The 24,090-nt window shown below is 40.2% G+C and overlaps 1 protein-coding gene across 1 annotated transcript in view; it reads left to right on the forward strand.

Annotated features, from left to right (window-relative positions):
- HFM1 (helicase for meiosis 1) overlaps positions 1–24,090 on the forward strand; it is a 52,203-nt gene continuing 28,113 nt past the window's right edge. Inside the window, exons 1-17 of the mRNA XM_053391801.1 lie at positions 1–125; positions 750–844; positions 2,253–2,365; positions 3,983–4,025; positions 6,584–6,843; positions 8,469–8,513; positions 9,138–9,208; positions 11,828–11,960; positions 14,501–14,652; positions 15,273–15,350; positions 15,436–15,597; positions 16,303–16,503; positions 16,602–16,690; positions 18,472–18,515; positions 18,603–18,704; positions 19,593–19,738; positions 21,573–21,667. Coding sequence (XP_053247776.1) covers positions 783–844; positions 2,253–2,365; positions 3,983–4,025; positions 6,584–6,843; positions 8,469–8,513; positions 9,138–9,208; positions 11,828–11,960; positions 14,501–14,652; positions 15,273–15,350; positions 15,436–15,597; positions 16,303–16,503; positions 16,602–16,690; positions 18,472–18,515; positions 18,603–18,704; positions 19,593–19,738; positions 21,573–21,667 — 1,796 coding nt within the window. The 5' untranslated portion in view covers positions 1–125; positions 750–782. The remainder of the gene's footprint in view (positions 126–749; positions 845–2,252; positions 2,366–3,982; positions 4,026–6,583; positions 6,844–8,468; positions 8,514–9,137; positions 9,209–11,827; positions 11,961–14,500; positions 14,653–15,272; positions 15,351–15,435; positions 15,598–16,302; positions 16,504–16,601; positions 16,691–18,471; positions 18,516–18,602; positions 18,705–19,592; positions 19,739–21,572; positions 21,668–24,090) is intronic.

Here is a 24,090-nt window from a genome sequence, read left to right on the forward strand (position 1 = left end):
AAACAACCTGAGGGAACATTTGATTTTAACGTTCCCCGCTTGGGGTGCGAAGGGAAGGTTGTAGCCTAGGCGCTCCGCTTGGCCAAATATACAGAGCCAGACACAGCCTACAGACATAGGCCATGGTACAAAATGGCCCTTTTAATTCATGGGGTGCTGCTTTAAGGAGTCCTTCCTTTGGGGCTTGTAAATCCACTTTGGATGGATGGGAGTTGCATGTCCCACAAGGACAAACATTGTCTCCTTCGGCCAAGGAAAGGGCTGTTTTGCCAAGCAAGATATATATGTGTCTGTGCGTGTGTGTGTGTTAGTTTGTGTGCGTGTACATACATATTTGTGTGTGTGTGTACAAACATACATATTGTATGTGTGTAATGTATGTATGTATATATGTATATATACATATATGTGTGTGTATGTGTGTGTGTGTACACACCTGTGCAAAGTTGTCTACCTAGTCAGTTGGCAAAATATATGGAATTTCAAAATGGCTGCCTGCCACTCTGTTCTGATTTTCCTCTGAGGTGAAAAAATGACATGGGGGATCTTTGAATTTAAGGCTTCCTCCAGTGGGAGTTCTAAAGAATATAATATAATAATAAAATACAATGTTTTAAAAATAATAATATCCTTATCAGGTTGAAAAACCTGGTATACTTACCTGGCAGGGGAGACACCTTGATCATGAAAAAGCTGGTATTCCTTTGTCAGTATATTGAAATAATTATAGTTGTCATTGTCTTTTGCAGCTTTTCTGAGAATTCACCTCTCGTCTTAATACAATGACAGACCCTGCCTTTTCTTTGGATAATTTGTTTTTTGAAGGACCAGGTACAAAACAAAAGTAAGTTTGTTGCAGCTGTCTCCCACAAGTTGTCCCTGTGATTTTGCAGTGTTTTCTGTAATTTGTGATTTACTATGTTTTCTGTAAAATGAGATAGTTTTTTTTTTAAACAATATTTTTTATTAATTTTCAAATATTTGCCCTATATTGTCACAGTTTTGCCATTATTATTATTATTATTATTATTATTATTATTACTCATATACCACCCTATACCCAGAGGTCTCAGGGCGGTTCACAGAACAAAATCAAAATATAAAACCACAAAATATATAATCAAAATAAAAACAACAACCCAATAATCCTCCCCCCCAAAAAACTACATTTTAAAATTATACAAATTCCAATTAAGATAAAAATAATTCCAGTTATTTCCAAATTTATAAGTTTGATCAAAGTGGTTTCCTACACTCCTTGATTTTTGTCCAGTTCTTATATTGCTGCAGTTCATTTTTTTCCTATTAACTCTGGTCTCTCTTCAGATTGTATCAATCTTTCGCCTTTTCTAAAGGTTTTTATTTTCAACAAACCATAATAGATAAGCTTCTCCTTTCCTAATTCTCCCAGTCCTCTATATTTCAAAGAACAACAAAACAAAACAAATGCAAGGTAATTAAATAAATTGTTATTGTAAAATATTCAAGGAGCTACCTATCTCTATATTCCAAAGAATATACATAGTGGCAGGTAGGCCCCTAGAATATTTTACAATAACAGTTTATTTAATTATCTTGCATTTGTTTTGTTTTGTTTGTTGTTATGGTTTTTTTCTCAAAAAAGTTTCTGTAGCAAATGATTGTGATAACGTAAGTTAGTTGTGCAAGATAACATAGCAGCAGGACATCTCAGCTTATTAGGAGCTCTAGGGTGATATCAGATGTTTTCCCTTTGCTGACTGAAGGCATCCAGGAGCAAAATGGGGAAAAGAGATGCAGTTTTGCTTATTTCTTCTGTTCCCTCCAACCCCACCCAAATCCGCTCAAGCCTCCAGAGCTAGGGTTGCCATATTTCAAAAAGTAAAAAGCAGTACACCCCAAAATTCCCACCGGACGTCAGTTCTGCCTTTGAAATGGCAGCCCTATCCAGAGCAGATTGGGGGTTCAGTGGAGAACAAGAATCTAAAAATAATTGTCTCTCTCTCCCCCTGTTTTACCGACTTCTGTCAGAGGAGAGGAAACATTGGCTATCTGCTTTGGTTGTGTCCCAAAGCATACCAAATTCTCATTAAACTGAGGTGGGTTAACAGAAGTCTTACATTTAAAATATAACACGTCCCCCCCCCAAGTGTAATGTTAAAAGGGATAATTTAGAAGTGACACAACAGTCAATATGTTCTTCTGCGGGTTGTCATTAATTTGGTTGGAAACACTTAATGTTTTTTCGCTTCATGTTAATATGTTGGAAACAGATATCTAGAAAATGAAGAGCCAACAGACTGGTATCTTGCACCTGTTCCATCTGCGTTTGAAATTCCACCTACTCAGCAGCTACAAATGGAATTGGGAGGGAACAGCCAAAAAGGTAGAATGTTTTGCGATTAGTTTTAATAAGAGGAAGTATGGAATTTAAAATGCTGTATTTTTCCGTGTATAAGACCCCCATGTATCAGACGACCTCTATTTTTTTGAACACAAAATCAATATTTTAAAATAGTTAAGGTTACCAAAATTAGGATGGCATATTTCAAGAGCCAGAGCCTGGACCTCTGTGCATTCACCATCCGTGTATAAGATCACCCCCCAATTTTTGAACTTTTTTTTAAAAGCAAAAAACCATTGTCTTATACACAGAAATATACGGTAATATTCAATTACTCACTTTAATGGGGGGGGCAATGCCTACTTTTACTGAAGTATGTTGAATCATGGGCGAAGTAGACTATATGTGAAAATGCATGACTGTATTTCACACATTTTTCCTTTAAAAAAAATAACAGCCATAGTGCTGGGTGCATCATAATGGCTTACCAACCCCACGTTGCTATTCAACATAGGATGAAAATACCTCCCTCTCAGGTTGTTGTTTGTTCCAGGAAGGAAGCTATCCAAAATGTTATCTACAGAACACTGAAGTGCTATGGGGTTGCTTTTGGTTAGGCACAGCAATGGAGGATTAAAAAGAAGAAGAAAAGAAATTAAAATTTCATTTAAGTATTATTATTTTTTTAAATCTGTTTTTCTCCTACAACAAAAAAGTTCAGAGCTCTTTGCAACCCTACAAGCAGTATTGTAAGCAATAGGCTCATGGCTTATTGGAGAAAACAAGGCTTACCACAGAGCGCTTAGGTCAACGTGAAGGTGCCATTTTTAAAACAATATAGAAGCAAGAATGCATTTCGCTCAGTCACCTCTTAAATTAGTTTAAGGTAATGAGCAGATAGCCTCCACCCAAAGGGATTATGGATTAAAGTGAATCATTCTTACTTCCCCTCACAAAAATCTCCTCGACATATTTGGATGCAATTTGGCATGTTTAATCCACTTTGAAGGGGATTCTGTATCTCGACATGCCATACACTTTGGCCAAAAGGAGGAAAAGCTTCTCCATGATAGTGAATGAGGGAACACAATTCAATTTTATACAGAGTAGCTTTGGAGCTGATGACAGAGTGAAGCAGAGAGAAAATACAGGGTGACTCTGGAACAGATCAGGATTTTTTATTTAAAAAACACCAATATAAGTACTGTATAGGCCAGATATCAGGGCCTGTGCATGACCATAATAAATGAGGAATTTTAAGGATTGTCAAGCTGAGAAAGCGCAAGAAAACATTGAGAATAATGGCATGAAATTTATTTTATTTTCTGCATGTTTTGTTGAATCAACTTCTTGGTAGGCATTATATTCTACATTTCTTTTCCTTTTGCAAGTAGCTTGCACAGAGCAAATGACTTGCCCTCTTTTAAGAGCATTACTAAGTGATAAAATCCTAAATAGTCTACATGATTACTTTGCTATGAATTTTAACAGGCAAAACCTATAGGAGTTCAGTTAGTGGAGGCAGGTAAGTTATTTTCAGGCCAATAGTCTGGAATTGGTCCCATTGTTCCTCTATGACCTTGATAAATATGAAAACAGAGCTTGTTAACTGTTTTGTAGAAAACCTTTAAAAAAATAAACTATTAATTAATTTTCCAGAAGAAGTTGGTGATGAAAGTGCCTGCTCAACATTCAGGAAAAGGTAGGCTTTTTAAAGCCAATTATAATAATTCATCAAATATCAGAACCATATTATTTTAGATACATTTGTCAAAGACTCAGTTTTTGATCTTTGAAATGAAAGTGCTTAATAGGGCTCCAGGCAATTGTGTTAATATTCTTTTGAATGTGAGAAAACTGGGATAGTTCCTTTCGGCGGTGTTTTAATACAGTAATTAGATTTGCTCTAGGCACAACCCTTTTTTACAAGGATTTAAACACAGGATTTAGTTTATTACTTTAGTTAAGAGGCAGCTGATGTACTACCAAACACACTCTTAAAATTCCATACAAAGACATGGTCCTTGGCAGCTCACAGATATACTAGTTTATTTTTATACTTTAAGCTGTCACAGGGCATGCATGTAATCCAACTCCTTTAAGAATCAATCACAGGATAATCATTGCTTTAATAGGACTGGACTTCACTCTTTGCCAGTTTGTTGCAGCAGACTAGAACTGTACTTTTCAGAAATGCGTCCTGAAAGTTCAGTTAACTCTAATATATTTTGACTCTACTTGAAACTATCTAGGTGACAATGAATGCTGATTCTCAGCCCATTTAAGAGATGGTGCTCCTCTTTTTGGATGTGTAGAATCCAGTGGGTTTTCTTTAATTAATTACTATTACCACAAATATTAGGGACGCGGGTGGTGCTGTGGGTACAAGCCTCAGCGCCTAGGGCTTGCCGATCAAAAGGTCGGCGGTTCGAATCCCCACGGCGGGGTGCACTCCCATTGCTCGGTCCCAGCGCCTGCCAACCTAGCAGTTCGAAAGCACCCCCGGGTGCAAGTAGATAAATAGGGACCGCTTACTAGCGGGAAGGTAAACGGCGTTTCCGTGTGCGGCTCTGGCTCGCCAGAGCAGCGATGTCACACTGGCCACGTGACCCGGAAGTGTCTCCGGACAGCGCTGGCCCCCGGCCTCTTAAATGAGATGGGCGCACAACCCTAGAGTCTGGCAAGACTGGCCCGTACAGGCAGGGGTACCTTTACCTTTTACCTTACCACAAATATTGAAAGTGAGAACTAACAAGCAATGAACTACAAGTAAGCAGCTCTTTGAAAGGGAAAGATTGTTGCACTCTGGCTACTTTTCCATTCTTGAATTATTCCTGTCCAGATGTTTGTTTATTTATTTATTTATTTATTTATTTATTTATTTATTTATTCATACATACATACATACATACATACAACTAAAATGCCGCTTAACATAAAACAACTCTATGCAGTTTGCAAGAAGAAGTAAAGTCATATAATCACAGCAAAAATCTAAGAGATACATCAGGGGAGCTTTTTTTTTTAGCCTGAGGGTTGCTTTCCTTTCTAGGCGATCTTCTAAGGGCCACATGCCAGCAGTGGGTGTGGCCAGCGGCAAAGGTAGACAGAGGTACAAATGCACATCTTACTTTTGTACAGTTGGCAAGTATCTGCACACACTCGCACGCTTCTCTTGACCCTCCATCCAGACGAGCAAAAGCATCATCAGAGCTCAAGTACACATTCCAGCAAGGCAAAGACACAGGGTTCAAAATAGGGCCATGGATGGATGGGACCTGGGGATAGTTGTGAAGGCTGAAGGTCTTTGTCACCTGGGCCTGGTGTTCCCTATTTCTCAGAGACATAGTAAAACGCTAAATCACAGTACCGATCAGCACAATCTGGAAAAAAATGTTTTCAACAACCAGAGAAAGCCTGAATAAATAAATGGGTTTTAAAAACATACCACATTTGATGCTTCCTGAATGGGGACTGGGTTCCAGAAGGATGGTGCCACTGTGGGCAAGGCCTGTTTCCATGATGTCATGGTCATCTGGGGCCTCATCAAGTGAACATATGGGTTGCCTAGGTCAGTATGAGTGAAGGTGCTTTGCTAGGTATCCTGGCATACTGTATCCCACTCACAATATACTCTGTGACATACATTGAAATATGCAGGGAAAGCCACTGCATGTTCTTGGCGTCAAATGTAAGTGGTTTTGATGTTATGCTCAAGCAGGAAAAACAGATGCACAACATTTTCAGAGCAATGTATAAAATGGAAAGACACATATCATTCCTGTACGGCTGATACATCTCACTGTGGCAGAGATGCTAAATGTCCCACTTTGGATGTTGTGTTTGAAGTGTAAAGTCCAAAGCCACTGCAAGTCTTTCCTCTTTCAATGTCATTGTTTCTTTTTATCTGTACTCAGCTATTTCACTTCCAAATCAACAGTGAATTTATCTTGGAGATCTTGGTCCATGCCTCACAGCTTGATAGGCACTAAAGGAAACATGGCCCGCCAGCCCTGTATAATGACCAGCCCAAGGCTGAATTAACCCCTTGTTTTGGTTGCCTGCCAGAGACTGCAAGAATGGGTGTGGGGAAGCTTGGTGCGTCAAAAATTGTGCAAGCCTGTTTCAAGTAACAAATAACAGGTTTGGTTTTCCGCAGGTATTGGAAACAAAGCAATGTAAGCTGTAGTATGTAATTGCTATGTAAGTAGGTTGTAAATGTGTATATTATATGAAAATATCCCTTTGAATTTATTACAGCTTATTTAAACCAACCAATTATACATATGTAAATCCAGGCAACACTGAGAGTACCAATGCCAAGGGAGAAATGGACACATATTGTAATATTACCAACAACAAAGAAATGAGGAAAGGAGACCTATGGAAAAATAATACACAGTTAACTCAAGATTCAGATTTTAATCTGCTTAGTGTAAATGATATTTTTTCTGCTTATGGAAATGGAATTGAAAAAGCACAGTCATTTCCTTCTGTTTCAAAGACTTTTAGGATGGAAGGTAAATTACACATTTTCTCTGTAATTTTTCGCTACAAAGGTATTTACAACACTGGCTTCATGAATATACATTATTCATAGTTATTGCATGAACAAAACTGTAGATGGAGTCAAGAAATACACAACAATCTGCTTGAGTAATATAAAGTAAGTAACATAGTCATATTCATATAGAAGGTCAGAAGCAAATTAGAAAAAAAAAGATGTGAATCACAGAAAGGAACACCTAAGCCAGATAAGACAGAAGTAATTATAATGTGGTGGATTAAATGCATGTCTCAAAGAGCTTAGTGCTCTGCTATTTTTGAGGTCAGCCATGGGAACTGATGAAAAGAAAGCTATGCATTGTTCTTTCACATCTTCCTCTTCTGCTCCTCCACATCAAATTTCATCTGCATATACTACAGTGAAAAATTTCTTCAACATGTCACAAGCAATCCTTCTTCTTTCTTCCCACATTGGAAAGAAGGGCCTATAGGTAATTTGAAGGTAAATGAGGGCAAGATATAAGTCTGCACTTCCAAAGAGCAGTGGTAGTCAACATGGTGTCCTCCAGATGAAGTTGGACTACAGTTCCCATCATCTCTGATCATTGACCATGGCCATCTGTCATGGATACTTTAGCTGAAATTTCTGCATTGCAGGGGGTTGGACTAGATGAATCTTGGGGTTCTTTCCAACGGTAAGATCTATGATTCTATGACTGACCATGTTGGCTAGGGCTGATGGGATCTGGAATCCAAACATGTCTAGAGGGCCATAGATTCCCCATCTCTGATGTACCAAACCTTATTGCCCCGGCCCTCATTGCTAGACAAGGGACTTGAACTCTCAGTGCAGTTTGTGCCAAAGTCTTTAAAGACAAGGCACAGGTTACAAGATTTAGCAGATGTAAAGGAGGTACACATACATGGCTCTTGCAAGCTAGGACATGGGTCCAGCAAGCAACATGCCCCTGCACCTTCCTTTTGAAGAGACAGATGGGCACAGAACTTAGCATGGCAAGTGATCAGAGTCCCAGGACTAGGCACACAAATGGGCACTCCCCATGTGTTTTTGGGCACCGCAACATGTGTTTTTGAGCACTGCAATCTCGCACAAGACAATGTCCAGCTGTGATCTCATGCATTTTTGGGTCCCATGCTCTTGCATGAGAGCATGCGCCCCCCAAATGGGAAGTCTTGGGACAGTTGATGGGTATGTGCGGACCATTAATTAGGAACCACTGCTCTAAGTCATTATTTTGTGGATACATTTGCTGTATTGAAAGATGTACAGAAACACTGTTGTAAAGAAGGGCAGTTGAGAATTTTTGTCTGCAGTCCTCAAAAAGATACTGGCTATTTGCTTTCCTAGATAAAGCTTTGGAAGATTGCAGCCTTCTACCCTGGCTTCAGACACCTCAATTGGTGTCTCTACCTGCAGGATCAGTGTTATGCAACCTTTGCCAACCTGGCTGGGGCTGATGCTGGGCTTGCTTTTGGGGGTGGGGGTGGGGGAATTGTAGTCAAAAATATTTGGAGGAAACCAGACTGATGAAATTACATTCTATCCTCAGCATTTTTATTTGCGTTTTTTATTAATATTGTTAATGGATGATGATAAAAATAAAGTTTTATTCACTAGGAACTACAGAAGAAGACTTGATTTTGAGACCTGTGACTGAAATCCGTATCCTTTTATGCACTACAATTATGTAAAAGTAACTTATTGGCTGTATATTATGTAAACTATAATGTTTTTAAATATGCTTTTAGAATCTAGAAAGTAATCATGTGGCTGGGGGACTCTGTAAAGGTAAAGGTAAACAAAGAAATATAATTGAGGAAACTTATGATTGTAGTAATGGCCATGGTCCATTGAATGAACAATTAACATATTCACATTTTCTTAAGCAACTAGAGTATGAGTATGCAGTTTAGTGGACCAGCTGCATAATGCTACCATAGCAGGCTCCAGTAGCACAACCATCATAGCACTACCATTATTTGGGTTTTCCCAATAATGAATAATGCTTAGGGTTGATTAGTAAATCAATATTTTGCATATGTTTTAATTTTTATTTCATTCCACCCCATATCGTTTTTTTCTTTGATTTTTTTTTTTACATTTCTCCCCAGCTCCAACCTTGTTAGAAATTTTCTATGTAGCTGAAGCTGCTATTCCTCCATTTAATCATTTTCCAAACAAATGTTTAAAAGTGGGAAGTTTTATTTAAGTCTGTATAAAGTACTTCATTGTGAAAGATGTATCCATTCCTAACTAAATTGTTTGACTCCTTAATATGACTTTAAGCTGCCCAGTTTAGAAATATTTTCAAAGAATTCCCTTATTTTAATTACATTCAATCCAAGGCTCTGGATGATGTAAGTATGGATTAGTTTTAACTATGCAGGTTTCATAATTATTTTTACACTTACGGCCATGCATAAGGAAATACCCACTGCTGATTTCATAAAAGTAGTTCCTGTGACCCGCCAAGATTAATGGAGCTTGCCATCAAGTTTGGCAGTCTACTAGGGCAGGGCAGGGATCTGGTTCCAACCAGAGGACTGGATCCAAAAGTACCGTAACTTGGGGAAAGTTATCCGCCTATAAAATCACCTGACACGCCATATGACTCCAACTTCAGTTTGTGACTGCAAAAGAACATTATAGCCATGGCTTCAACTACAGTGGAGAAATCTTCCTTTGTTTGCAGGCAAAGAAAGAGTTTGGTGTTCATCTAGAGTGTGCCTTCCCCATTTGCCCTTTGCAGCAGCCATACCTTGAACTTTCCTGCACCTGGTGTGGCTTATGAAAAATGACTTGGCAGACTGACCTCTGAGGTCTGGTACGCCTAAGTAGCTCAGCAGTCCAGAGGTTCCCCACAACCAGTGGTGACTGATGCCCACTGGGACACACATATGGCAGAAGGCAGGAAGGCCAATAAGAGGCAGAGCTAATGACAAGTGGAGCCAAGTAATTCTAATTTTGACTCATTCTCTTCCCTGCTGAGGAGGGCAACCCTGAGACCGAGGCAGAAGCTGCCACAGGCAGTGCTACCCCCAGACCAATTTTAAGTTGGAAAATAGGCAGGTAGGGACCTACTAAAGGCAGGCTGAGATTTGTGGGGCCTTAATGGACCAGCCTCCACTGCTCACCACTTCCTAAGGGCTCAACGAACGTCTTGTTCTTGCTGCTTGCCTTGGACCCTAGGGAAAAAAGAGAACATTTGCTCAGTTGCCGGATTCTTTGGCTTGATATAATAACAAATACAACATAAACCCTCATGGCTGCAGTCCTGTGCAGTTTTATCTGGGAGTAAGCCACATTGAACCCAGTGGGACATAGTCTGGATAGATATGCATAGGGTTAGGTAAAGGTAAAGGGACCCCTGACCATTAGGTCCAGTCATGACCGACTCTGGGGTTGCGGCGCTCATCTCGCTTTATTGGCCGAGGGAGCCGGCGTACAGCTTCTGGATCATGCGGCCAGCATGACTAAGCCGCTTCTAGCAAACCAGAGCAGTGCACGGAAACGCCGTTTACCTTCCCGCTGGAGCGGTACCTATTTATCTACCGGTACGTGCACTTTGACATGCTTTCGAACTGGCAGGGTTGGCAGGGTTAGATGCATAGGGTTAGATTGCACAATTGCAATCCTGTGCACACTTAAATTGGGAGAAAGCTTCACCGAACACAGTGGGAGTTAATTTCTGAATAAATATGTGTATGATTGCACTGCAAGATATGATGGCATTTGTTGAGCATGCTGTGACCACGTTACTTAACTAAAATATGTAGAACTGGAGTTTCCAAATCTCTGCGGTGTTCTTAATTTAGGCGATAACTAAAGCATTAACTAGAATGGGGTTACTATAAAGCAGGTATGGGGAATCCATTACCGTCCATATGTTGTTGGACTACAACCCACATCACCTGTGGCACCTGGGGCTGATGGGAATTGTAGTTTTCTGGAGGGCCACAGGTTTTCCATCCCTAACATACAGTAGAGCAAACCTTTTTAAAGCTTTTGGCCTTATTCTGGTAACAAAGTAGTAAATAGATAATAGGTTTATTCTTTATAACATTAGAACTTTGCACAAGTGGCTGCTTAAGCTACATATAATTTATGGAAAAAACAGATCATTAAGGGATGATTTGTTCTGAAATTGATGCTGAAGGACAAATCTTACTGTGTATTTTTAATGATAGACCACTGTCAAGGCCTATCATCTTCTATGTGCATGACTCCCTCCTGAGACTTGAAAATGGGTTTTGTGTTAGCAACTCTACAGCAGGCTTTGCTACATAATGGCCCTAGCTGTGCCATATATTCTTCATAATTGCTCAGCGGCAGATCGCAAGGAAAAACTATTGCTACTACTTTATCTTTTTTGTCCTTGTGTAAAGTAAAAAGTATTTGATGCATAAAAAGGTAGTCTTTAAAAAAATTGAACTTAGCTGTTACAGCATGTTGAATTCAACTTTCAAATTCCAAAGTTGTAACATGACCTGGGAATTCAAAAGACAACTTGGTTAAATTAATATAATATAGTTTTGCTAGGCAAGTAAAATATGTGTAAGCTTGTATAGAAATAATTAAAATTGATTGCCAAGTACTTGTAATACTATTTATTTATCTAGCATTACCTGATATTTTCAGAAGGTAAATTTGAAATTTGTTTCGTTTTCTGAAAGCAGTTTATATGCTTTGACGTTGACATACCATACTAAATTTTGTCCAATAGCAAAAATAATGGCAGATTAGAATTCCTTATACCCCCAAACCTATTTTAAACACCCCTCATTGAATAAATTTTCAAAAATTAAGTTTTACCCCATAAAATGACATGCGCTAATGACTATATCATTTATGATTTGAATGTGTGTGCATCAATACATTAATAAATAGTTGATTGTGTGCAAATTATTCCAAACCTACTTGTCAAAATATATGCACCTGATTTTGTGCTCCACTTACTATTAGTTGTTCTTTTCTAGCTCCTTTACACAGATAGAAATTTTGTGATCTGTGCGCCCACCGGTTCTGGAAAAACTGTGATATTTGAGCTTGCAATTATCAGGTTATTAATCAAAGTGCAAATGCCTTGGTTAAATATTAAAGTTGTATATGGTAAGTATGCCATATGCTTAAGTTAATAATTATTAATTATCAAGAAAAAATGATAACATTATTTTGATATTTACACATGATCGTTTTGTTGATGAATATGGACACATGTCCAAACAAAGTTTGTCACATTGCTAAACATGGTTTATTTTTTAATTTACACAACAGTTGTTGAAGTTATTTTAGCCATCCTTCCAAACTGGAATTCCTAAATGTTCATCTGATGTCAAGACAAGGATATGGTCCTAACAGGCAAAGGCGTTGCAGGCATAGTTGGAGGCAGGTCACTGCCCAAGTTTCTGAGAAGGCAGGAATCTATGATGGCAGAGGTATAATTAGGACTGGGCCAGCAGTTCTGTCCTAGGGAAGACAGAGGGCAAAGCAGGGCAAAAGCAAGGCAATGCAGTAGGAATCCGCTGCTACTGCTCATAGTGACAAGTTGCTGTGCCAAACTCTGAGATCAGAGCTGCCTTATAGCTGACAATTTCCAGTCTAGGTTGGCAGCCTTGTATTGTATTCAGCCAGATTTGCAGCAGAGTGAGGTCAGTAATGCAGGAGGTAAAGTACCAGGCTTTGTTGGATGCCCAGGTTCAAAACACTACCCCAGTACCCTTAAGCCCTGCATCTGTTTAAGAAACACAGGTTTCCCAGTATAACATGTAGTTCTGCCTTCAGAAGGTAAAGACAAGCCCATTTTATTTATTTATTTATTTATTTATTTATTTATTTATTTATTTATTGCTTGCATTTAAATCCCACCCTTCTCTCTATCCAAAGGAATGAAACATACTGATTCTAACAGTTTGTAATAATATTGTTATGTTGTTGTTGTTTAGTCGTTTAGTCGTGTCTGACTCTTCATGACCCCATGGACCAGAGCACGCCAGGCACTCCTGTCTTCCACTGCCTCCCGCAGTTTGGTCAGACTCATGTTTGTAGCTTTGAGAACACTGTCCAACCATCTCATCCTCTGTCGTCCCCTTCTCCTTGTGCCCTCCATCTTTCCCAACATCAGGGTCTTTTCCAGGGAGTCTTCTCTTCTCATGAGGTGGCCAAAGCATTGGAGCCTCAGCTTCACGATCTGTCCTTCCAGTGAGCATTCAGGGCTGATTTCCTTAAGAATGGATATGTTTGATCTTCTTGCAGTCCATGGGACTCTCAAGAGGCTCCTCCAGCACCATAATTCAAAAGCATCAATTCTTCGGCGATCAGCCTTCTTTATGGTCCAGCTCTCACTTCCATACATCACTACTGGGAAAACCATGGCTTTAACTATACAGACCTTTGTTGTCAAAGTGATGTCTCTGCTTTTTAAGATGCTGTCTAGGTTTGCCATCGCCTTTCCCCCAAAGGAGCAGTCATCTTTTAATTTCGTGACTGCTGTCACCATCTGCAGTGATCATGGAGCCCAAGAAAGTAAAATCTCAAACTGCCTCCATTTCTTCCCCTTCTATTTGCCAGGAGGTGATGGGCCCAGTGGCCATGATCTTCGTTTTTTTGATGTTGAGCTTCAGACCATAATATTGTTATACCCCACCCCAATCTCCACGAGCAGTGAGAGATTCTAGAAAAGTTCCAGGTGTTTACCCAGGATCTTTGTTTCCTTTTGGGCAATGAGGTGGCAGCAGGAGGCCCCATTAGCAAAAGTGGTGCTTCAGGTTAAGAACAGACCTCCGGAATGAATTAAGTACTTAACCTGAGTCAGATGGTGGAAAATCCCAGCATTAAACAGATACAGAGGATCCCTTACATCTCCCATAGGCACCGCAGACTGGGATCTAAAGACAGAGAGATCCTCCATTCTCCCTCTTTTTGTTACAGTCGGCCACTTTCAGCCCACATCACATTCTGCCCCACTCCTTCCTCCTTGTCACTGCTAACCTAGTTAAACTATTTCCCTCCAGCCTATGTCATCCAAACCTGAAATCCTAAACCCTTCTTGTCTCTTGGAGCCCCCCCCCCATTGTCTAGTACCTCAATGCCTTCTTAATGGCTTCCTTGATGGGTCAATGACAGCCAAGCACCAGCCTTTGTTCCTCCAATGGCCCACATTCAACTAGCTCTGCCAAGCTGACCTGCCTTGGTAGCATAAGCTTAACCCAGAGAGCTTTCCATGTTTGGCATAGTTTAGTCAAATCTTGAATTATGGGAGACTTACATCCACAAACTCTGGCTCCCGGAAAGTATAACATTATAAATGCTTTTGTTGCCCCCTGGAGCTTTATCTACCTGTACTGGACACAGTTAAGGTTGAAAGCTATTTAGAAGTGTTGGATTTATAATAAAATTAATATGACTCACCCATATGCTGTTGCTTACATAAGTAAAATTGCAATTTTCAAAATCTTTGGGGGGTGGATTCATCTAGTTCTAGGACCAACTCAAATAGGTACAGGAATGAATAAAGATCTTGACTTGTCGGAAAAGAGGGGGAAAGATGGGGAGAGTTAGTTTCACTCAAAAATCTTATCAGTGTAGGCAATGTGTTTGGCGACCTGCTTATTCATGTCTTCTATTCTCCAACTACTCTGTATTGTTTTTAGTGGCTCCAATAAAAGCTCTCTGCAGTCAGCGTTTTGATGACTGGAAAGAAAAATTTGGACCCATTGGACTCATCTGTAAGGAACTAACAGGAGATACGGCAATGGATGACTTGTTTGAAATACAACATGCTCACATTATTTTGACTACACCAGTAGGTTCCACAGTCCAATTAATTGCATTTGAATTTTTTTAATGAAGATACTTAACTAGACAAAAAAAATTATTTCGCACACATGCTGTTTGCGTGTAAACATTTTCCATCAGTTTCTGATGCTAGGAAATGACTGGAAAACTTCAGAATCACTTGAAAAAAATATTTTAGCTTTATCAAGCAGTTTGATTAATTTATAGTTTATCAAAGTGTATTATGTTTGTTTTGTGTGGCATTGTATGAGAAACCTTTATTCCTATGCCAAATTTCATGTGCTCTGATAGTATCATTTATACAATAATTCATTTTAAAAACTTAGGAAGGAGAATTAAATTGCATACTTCATTGGATTACGGTGAAAGATTTACTGCTTGGGGGTTTGATCTACACCATTTCTAACATAAAAATGTCCTTAGCTTGGAACAAGGACCTACCAGAGTAGTCTTTTACTTCAGCATTGAATAGATTGATAATAGCATTCTTTTCATAAGAATAGCAATATACATCACCAAATATTACTCTCAGAAAATCTCATTAAAAGTTAACGGAGGAATGATAGTGGAGGACTGCACCATTAATATGAATAATAATAATTATTATTTTGTTTGTTTTTCTACTAGGAAAAATGGGATAGCATGACTAGAAAGTGGCGAGATAACTCTTTAGTTCAACTAGTGAGATTGATCCTCATTGATGAGGTAAAGTAATAACAAGGTTTTTTTAAATGCAAGTGATTGAAAGCAGGGCATTGTACTTCATATACAATTGTGTTTAACTCAATAGGTACATATTGTGAAAGATGAGAGCCGTGGTGCTACTCTTGAAGTTGTTGTCAGTCGGATGAAAACTATTCAGTCTTCTCTTTCACGTGGCTTCGAGAATCCTGACGCAGTACTTCTCATGAGGTTTGTGGCAGTTTCTGCCACAATCCCAAATGCAGATGATGTAAGCAAAGTTAATAGCATTTTATTTCTGGAATTCAAAATGCTGAGGTGTTTTCCCCCTATTCAGCTACACACACAGTACAAAATGAGATAAGCACCGTCATTTGTCCACCGACCCACAACAAACATGAATAAGCTAGGATTGCCATATTTCAAAAAGTAAAAACCAGGACACTCTGAAAGTTGTTGAGCTTTCCCCCCCCCAGTATCTATTGATTGCTCACACCTCAATGCTAGAGTACATATCTTGCATTCTGCTGGTCTTAGTTTCAATCCCTGGCATTTCCAGTTAAAGTAGGGATGGGGAAGCTGTGATACTTTGCTTATTTTGGACTACAATTCCCATCAGTCTGGGATATGTTCATGAAATATACCCCCTCCCCAAATGCAGTACTAGACAATGCTGAGTAAATAACATCCCTCCTTTGATCATAACGTATACGGTAACAAGCCCTCTCTCACAGAGGGAAATGTCTGCCCTATCCACAGGAACCCTTTGTCAGTATTATGTGGTCTAAAGTACAGTAAAATTCTACGGCAATTATATTCATAACAGAGAAGAGCACACTGAATAACCAACACAGTATTTGTGTCAGTAGAACTTCCATGACTTAAACAGCTCTGCTTGTGCAAGTACGTTCAGGATTTCAGCCCAAGGCATTATTTTCCAGCTTCAAGCCTAACATGCTCTCTTTTCTCTTTAAAGATTGCAGAATGGCTTTCAGATGGCAAGGGGCCTGCTGTATGTCTGAAAATAGATGAAAGACACCGACCAGTGAAGCTTCGCAAAATCGTGCTTGGATTCCCCTCCAGTAGCAACCAAACGGAATTCAAATTTGACTTAACACTTAACTACAAAGTAGCTAGTGTTATTCAAACGTATTCTGAACAAAAGCCAACCCTTGTGGTATGTATTGTGCCTTTCCCTTGTGATTGTAACGTTCTCGTGTATATTCTACATTATTAGTACAAACAATGGGTTTTCATGGGTTTCGTTATTTACAGTTCTGTGCCACAAGGAAAGGAGTTCAGCAGGCGGCTTCTGTCCTAGCAAAAGATGCTAAATTTATTATGAGTCTTGAACAGAAACAAAGGTACCTTTTTATAAGACAAGCTTGCTTTTAATATCTATCTCTTTGTATTCAATCACATATGTAGCAAAGTTGTGGAAATCTATCCAATTTATAATGATATGTTTATAAAATCAGTAGCCCCAGGGCTTGTAGCTTATAGGCTCTTATGGTGACAAGATAATGAAACCTACCCCAATATGCCATTTGTCACTAAAAGTGACTTTGCTAAGGATACTTTTCATTTATCATGTGTTTCAAGTGGCTGTTTAGAGAATATGAGTACTTATGTGTACAGTAATGCATGCGCTTATCATTGACGTTTGCTCTAGGCAGTTTTCCCTTGAAAATCTGGAGTATATTGTTCATCTATGATCTGCATAGGACAGTGTCCATATGTATCTATTGACATACCCATGACAGGGATGTAGATACCAAGTACAGTTTTTGCCCAGTCACCACAAAATTGTCCTATAGATGCCCTGTAAAAGTCCACATCAATAAACGGAAGGCTGTTATTCTGATCAGAAAACTGTGTTCTGTAAAACCACCATTTTTGCTCCCTTACCCCATTTCACCTAACTTTTGTGCATCAAATGTTTATGCAACCTGGCACTGGAAATCTGTCTGGATTTCAGTGTGAAAGCAAATACAGCCCACAGTTAGGGCTGTACAGATTTCTAGACATCCCAGTTTATGACACACGTGTACATCTAGATGTGTCTCCGCTTCTAGCTCAGTTCCAAATCCAGGAACGAAATCTGGGCACAGAAGACATGTGAATATTTGTTTTATAAAGTATTTTAGGCAGCACCTAAAAAAACAAACCTGGGTGATAGACCTGGCATTGCAATGATACAAGATCTGACATTTATTATTAAATTGGTTAGTTGCTTTATCTTGTCCAAAGCAACTTACAACCAACCAACCAACCAACCAGCTGTAGGGATCTATGTGTTCAACTTCCTTCTCAGCCATAATGTGGGGCCCTGGGTATGCCACCATCTTTTAGACTCCACTGCTTATAGGTTTGTCATCAGGATAAATTAAGCCACCCTGCCCTGCCAACTGGAGCTCCTTGAGAGAACAGTAGTAGTAAAGATAGCTGAAAACTAAGCTGAAATATATTTGGCAGGGGAAATGTTATAACTCTCAGATTAGCCTTTGATATAGAGCAGCCCCAATGCTGGCTGAAACTTAGTAGGAAGTTGAAGATTCTCGCATGAAGAATTATGATGCATCTTTATTGAAGCAGGTGTACTGACAACACATCAGGTATTAGACTGCTGTAATCTATTTTGACTTGAAGCCTAATTTCCAACAAAGGTTTTCCTAGATGTATATCCCTTCTGGAAAGCAAAAACATGTATTCGCTGGCCCTTGCAATAAGGACGGGCAGGCAAAAGAAGAAGATGTTGCTGCATAAGAGATATGAGGCAGTAAAAACAAGAGGAAAAATCATGCTCCTTCACTGTCCTGAATATCTGAATGGGATTGTTTGTTCTTCATGTATGATGAAGTCCAGTAGCATAAGACAGTTTTATAAACAGAGCCATTCTGGATATTGTTACTTGGGCCATAGAAAATTCTGAGTCCACAATCCAGTGTTTCCCTGCCCCCCATTTGATACTTGAACTTTTCTAGGGATAATTTTTATGTTTTGATATTTCACAAAATTCAGTTCAAAGGGTTTAAATAATGGTATAGATCATTACTCAAGCAAGAAATATGTGCAATTGCTATCGATGGTTTTTGCATGGTGTTTTATTTATTTTTAATTGTGATACACATCCTCTCTGTTTCAGATTACAAAAGTCTGCAAATTCAGTAAAAGAAGCCAGACTGAGGGGTATGCAGTGTATACTAATTGCAGAAAAGTTGATGTATTTGTCCCAAGATGTTCTGGTAATGTTCTGGGTCTGATTTTCATTTATAGATCTCTTGACCTATGGAGTAGCTTATCATCATGCTGGAATAGAGGCATCTGATAGAAAAATCATTGAAGCAACTTTCAATATGGGAGTCTTGCCAGTTCTTTGTGAGTACAAAGCATATGAGAACAAACAGTGTAGATACCATATTGCAGTAAGAGGGATGGGGTTGCAAAAACCCAATTTGCGACCATTTCAACAATAATGTTTACAGAGATAATACTAGTTTGAGAAATAGTTGATAAAAGTGAACAGTTCCATTGAGTCTGGTGAATCTGCATTTTTAAATGTGTGTTGGTTGGTGGCCATCTCCACATCTTGCAGAAACAAATTTTAAAAACTCCTTCATTTTGCCCATCCTAAGCTGCCACTACTCTGTGCTTGGGTGACCCTGAATTGTAATATTTAGGGAAGTTTTAAATGACTGGTGTTTTAATGTATTTTAAATCTTTTGTTGGAAGCCGCCCAGAGTGGCTGGGGAAACCCAGCCAGATGGGCGGGTTAGAAATAAAATATTATTATTATTATTATTATTATTAGGGAGAAAAATCTGTACTACTTTTACTACACCATGCATAATTTTATACACCTCTCTGATGCGCTCTTTACTTGCCCCTTTTCTAAACCAAGAACCTTTAACTTCTGTAACCTTTCCTCTTAATGAAGTTATTTCAACCCTCTGATAATTTTAGTTGCCCCTTTTCTGTAACTTTTTGAGGTCTACAATATCCTTTTTGAGATGCAGTGACCAGAAACATACACAGTATTTCTAGTGTGGTTGCACCACAGACATCACAGAACTTTCAGAACGATATGGGTGGGGACTCAAAGGAAGCATGTGACAACAACCAGTTTTTGGATGTTCATGTGTAATGAGAGAGAGAGATATGAATGGATCGTATACTGGGAATAGCCAGAACACTACAGAATTGTACTTCATGTCTGTTGCTTTATGAAACATCCAAATTCTTTGAAAAACATTTAAATGTTTGCAGTTACTACAAGTACACTTGCTATGGGTGTAAATTTACCAGCTCACCTGGTAGTTATAAAATCAACAATGCATTATGTTGGAGGAATGTTTCAGGAATACAGTGAAACGGACATTTTGCAAATGATTGGGCGAGCAGGAAGACCTCAAGTAAGTTGAATCTGTTATTTAAAGCCATTTTTATTATAATCGTAGCAAAAGTAGCCATGCACTTACAGAGGCAATGTTACAAAAATGTTAAGTGAAAGTTTTGTAGTTATAGTTGCTTGTGAAATTTTTGTTTGCACAGTAGGGTTTATTGCTGAATAATTAATATAGCCTTGTTTACTAGGAAATGTAAAGTTGACGCTACTGGCTTCAGTTTCCAAGCTGAATTAGCTTCCAAGTTATTTATTTAAGAAATATCGACCAAATATCTTTTTTTTTAAAAAAAAAACCATCCCAACTCTACAAACAAAATCAAACCTAAACACTCTCCTACAAAAACCAACAATTCACAGGATATTCCACATTTGAAAACATCTATACACGGTATAAGTTTTATGAACCGTTCTTGCTATCTTTTGATATACTGGATCCACATCTATGGGAAACAAATTTAATAAATACAGAGGCATACCTAGGAGTTGGTGAAACCAGTCCCCACTAGTGGCACAGGCTAGCACAAAAATCACCTATTAGACTATGGAGTATACGACATATATTTGTGTGGTGCTGCACAGATGCTTTCGTGGCGAGATCAGACGTGGGAGAAGCTTCCTGTCCTCCTTGCACTGCAGCTCAAAGGCGTGTGTGGTAAAGTGATTTCTTGTGGGGGGGGGGCACCAATACAGTTCCTTGTGCAAGGGACCCTAGGTAGTCCTCTGCGTAAACAGGGTTCTGCAGTCCTGTTCCCACCCTCCCAAAAACTTGAAATGCAATGAGCAAGACAGACAAAATTAGTTGGAAAGAGGCCAGAATCTCTTTAATTTTCAAGGCTTTTGTTGATAATTTGTTGACCACCCCTACCTGTCTGGAGTAGGACTTGCCCTCTGCCTTGCATACTGGGCTCTGGGAAGGTCGTGCGAGAGCCCTGCGACAGGGCCTTGTGCTTACTTCCCAGAGGCTAGTAAGCAAGGTGGGGGGCTTTGAAATCTATTTCTGCAATGGATTTCCTCATCTATCTGTCTATCTATCTATCATCTATCTATCTATCATCTATCTATCTATCTATCTATCTATCTATCTATCTATCATCTATCTATCTATCTATCTATCTATCTATATCTATCATCTATCTATCTATCTATCATCTATCATCTATCTATCTATCTATCATCTACAGTCGTACCTTGGTTTGTGAATGTCTGAGGAGGTTCAGTGCCGAGGGCCTTCTGGTGGTTCCCTCACTGCGAGAAGCCAAGTTACAGGGAACCAGGCAGAGGGCCTTCTCGGTAGTAGCACCCGCCCTGTGGAACACCCTCCCACCAGATGTCAAAGAGAAAAACAAATACCAGACTTTTAGACGACACCTGAAGGCAGCCCTGTTTAGGGAAGCTTTTAATGTTTAACAGACCACTGTATTTTAATATTTTGTTGGAAGCCTCCCAGAGTGGCTGGGGAAACCCAGCCAGATGGGCAGGGTATAAATAATACATTATTATTATTATTATTATTATTATTATTACGAACGTTTTCAGAAGTCGAACTGACTTCTGGAACGGATTTCGTTTGAGAACCAAGGTATGTATCTATCTATCTATCTATCGGCCATACACCTAAGGTTATGATTGCATAAGTAAATTACGCATAAGTGGTGGTCCCACTGTACAAAAGAACCAGGCAGATAGGGATACCCTCCTGCTCAGAATTTTGATCTGTCTAAATATTTCAGTGATTGAACTTCACGTTAGTTGATAGTCCTATATTTTTCACTGCCATAAAAATGTTTCATTACTGCCTACTCGGTTTAAAGCATTCTTCTATATATATATTTCCTTCCCAGTTTGATACAACAGCCACAGCAGTTATCATGACAAGGATAAGTACGAGAGACAAGTATGTTCAGATGTTAAATGGTGCAGATACAATAGAAAGCAGGTAACTTGAGCCATTTTTCTGTATGTTGTTGGAATTACAGTCTAAAACACATTTGTTTATCTTGAAGAAATTTATCTGATGGATCATGAGGATAGGCCTATGGGGAAGCTAGAAAATCTTTATATTCCCAGCATGTGGGGAAATAGTAATCAACAAGACAAACAAAAATACACACCAGCGTTTTCCTTGATTCTTCTATAATAATCTGCGTAGAATGGAAGCAATTTTGTGTTGCAATCCTTCATATGGTTATATGCTTCTAGGTCCCATTTATATAATTGTGTGCAGTACTGCAGTGTTTAATTTGAAATTAGCGAACTAGAAGAAGAAAATAAACACAAGCACCCTTTTCTCTCTAGAAGGGCAAAGAGCAGCTTTAGAGATGATAGGATAGGGAGATACAGATTTGGAGAAAGAGTCTAGATTCTGAGCCCCTTGTGCCTGCTTTTAATTAAAAATTAAAATACTGGGAGAAAAGCTGAACAGCATGTGTAATTTGCTTAGGTTTGTACTCCTATAATAATTTCAGGTTTTTTTGTGTAATTTCTGTTGCACTTAAATTTTGGCAAATCAGAAGCTTCCCAAATTAGAATTCACAGTAAAAATGACATTGTATTATTCACTTTGACTCGACATAGGCAATATGTGTGTGGAAACAGGTTTCCACACACAGAGCTCTTTGCTGGAGCTGTACTTTGCAAGTCCATTTGGATGGTGTCAGGGAACTGCCATCTGAGACGCAGGAGGTGAAAGGGCTCACGGAGGGTGAGAGAGACCATTCAGCTGAGGAGGGGACCAGCAGGGGGAGAAGTGGAGTTCCAAGGGAAAGTGAGTCGGAGGGAGGGCTCAGAGACACTTCGAGCGAAAATAGTGGGGAGGTTTCAGGACCTCCTGTAGGGACACCCACTCCTCGCCGGAAACTGTCACGCCGAGAGTCCAGAAGACGCGTTTCCGTTAAGGAGCTTTTATGCTGGAAGAAGTTCCGTAAACGCCCACTGTCCGATTCAACGAGCGACTGATGGAGCCATGCTTAAGGAGCTCCGTCAGAGACAGAGGTTTGTGGACTTAGCCAAACTCTGAGGGACTAGGATTTTACGCACAAGCAGCTCACCATCCCATCACAGCAATCGGACAGTCCCTGAAAGCAGCTTGTGCAGAGAGGCATCATGAGCAACCCAGCCGGAGCCGGGGGAGCAGGAGGAGCTGGAGAGGGTCCAAGCCTGGAAGAAAGGTACAGGGTGTTGGAGCTCCAGCTAGCGCTGCAAACGGCGAGGCTAGAGGAAAGGAGGGCGCAGGATGCAGATAAGACAAAAGGCGCCCCACTAGCAAGAAAGATGCCAGGATTGGTGCAGAAGTTTGGGGGGGACCCCAGGAACTATCAAGCCTTTAGGACAGAGATGCAGTATGCTCTCGAGCTGCAGTTTAACGACTTTCCGGACGAGGCATCGCGAGTGGCGTTTGTGATTGGCCATCTCGAAGGGGGGGCGAGAGACTGGGTTAGACCCCTGATGGCAGGGAATAGTGAAATGCTGAAGGACACGAGGAAGTTTTTTCGCGCCATGGATTTGATGTTTTCCAGCGAGATTGAACAGGGACTGGTGCGCAGACAATTGATGGCTTGCAAACAGGGGAGCCGATCGGTTCGTGAGTACTGGACTGAGTTTACAATGTTGATACATAAATTGGGATGGGACCTATCGGCGGAACCCATTCAAATGCTCTTTGAAGAAGGGCTTTCTTCGGCGGTGAAAGACGAACTTTCCCGGGCGCCCAGGGCGGAGTCTATGGACCAGCTGACCAAATCAGCGCTGACCATTGGAGCGCGCCAGGAGGCAAGAGCCTTGGAGAAGCGGGAGGGGAAAGGAGAGCGTTGGAGGGATTTCCGCATTCCAGAGATTCCAGAGCCAAGTTTCCCGCCAGGAGAGCCGATGGAAGTTGGAACAGCGCGCGCGCGCGCAGTTTCAAATCCCAGTGAAGGGAGGAAGAAGGAGGGAAAGAGCGCCAAGAAATGTTATCTCTGCCAGCAGCCAGGTCACTTTGCCAGAGTCTGCCCGCAAAGAAAGGAATGGCAAGGGATGGCGGGAGCTGTTGGGGGGAAGGAGGAGGGAGTCCAGGAGCCAGTAAAAGCCAACGCCTGGCTGCCACCGTCGGGGCACTGCAGCCAGGCCAAGGAGCAGTAAAAGTGCCCACTCCGGAACCTCCAAGACCAGCCCTAGTAATAGAGGTGTTGCTAGAGCTGGCAAACGGATACCCACTAAAGACAAAGGCGCTGTTGGACTCAGGCAGCTCCTGTAATTTTATGAGTAAGGAGTTTGCAGCTGAACACCAGATACAGACACTCCCCTTAAGCAACCCCCTGCAGGTGACCACGATCGATGGGAGGGAGCTGTTGGGAGGAGAAGTTAGCCTACAGACCGTCCCAA

Source organism: Podarcis raffonei, chromosome 6 (assembly GCF_027172205.1).
Source record: "Podarcis raffonei isolate rPodRaf1 chromosome 6, rPodRaf1.pri, whole genome shotgun sequence".
NCBI classification, from domain to species: Eukaryota; Metazoa; Chordata; class Lepidosauria; order Squamata; family Lacertidae; genus Podarcis; species Podarcis raffonei.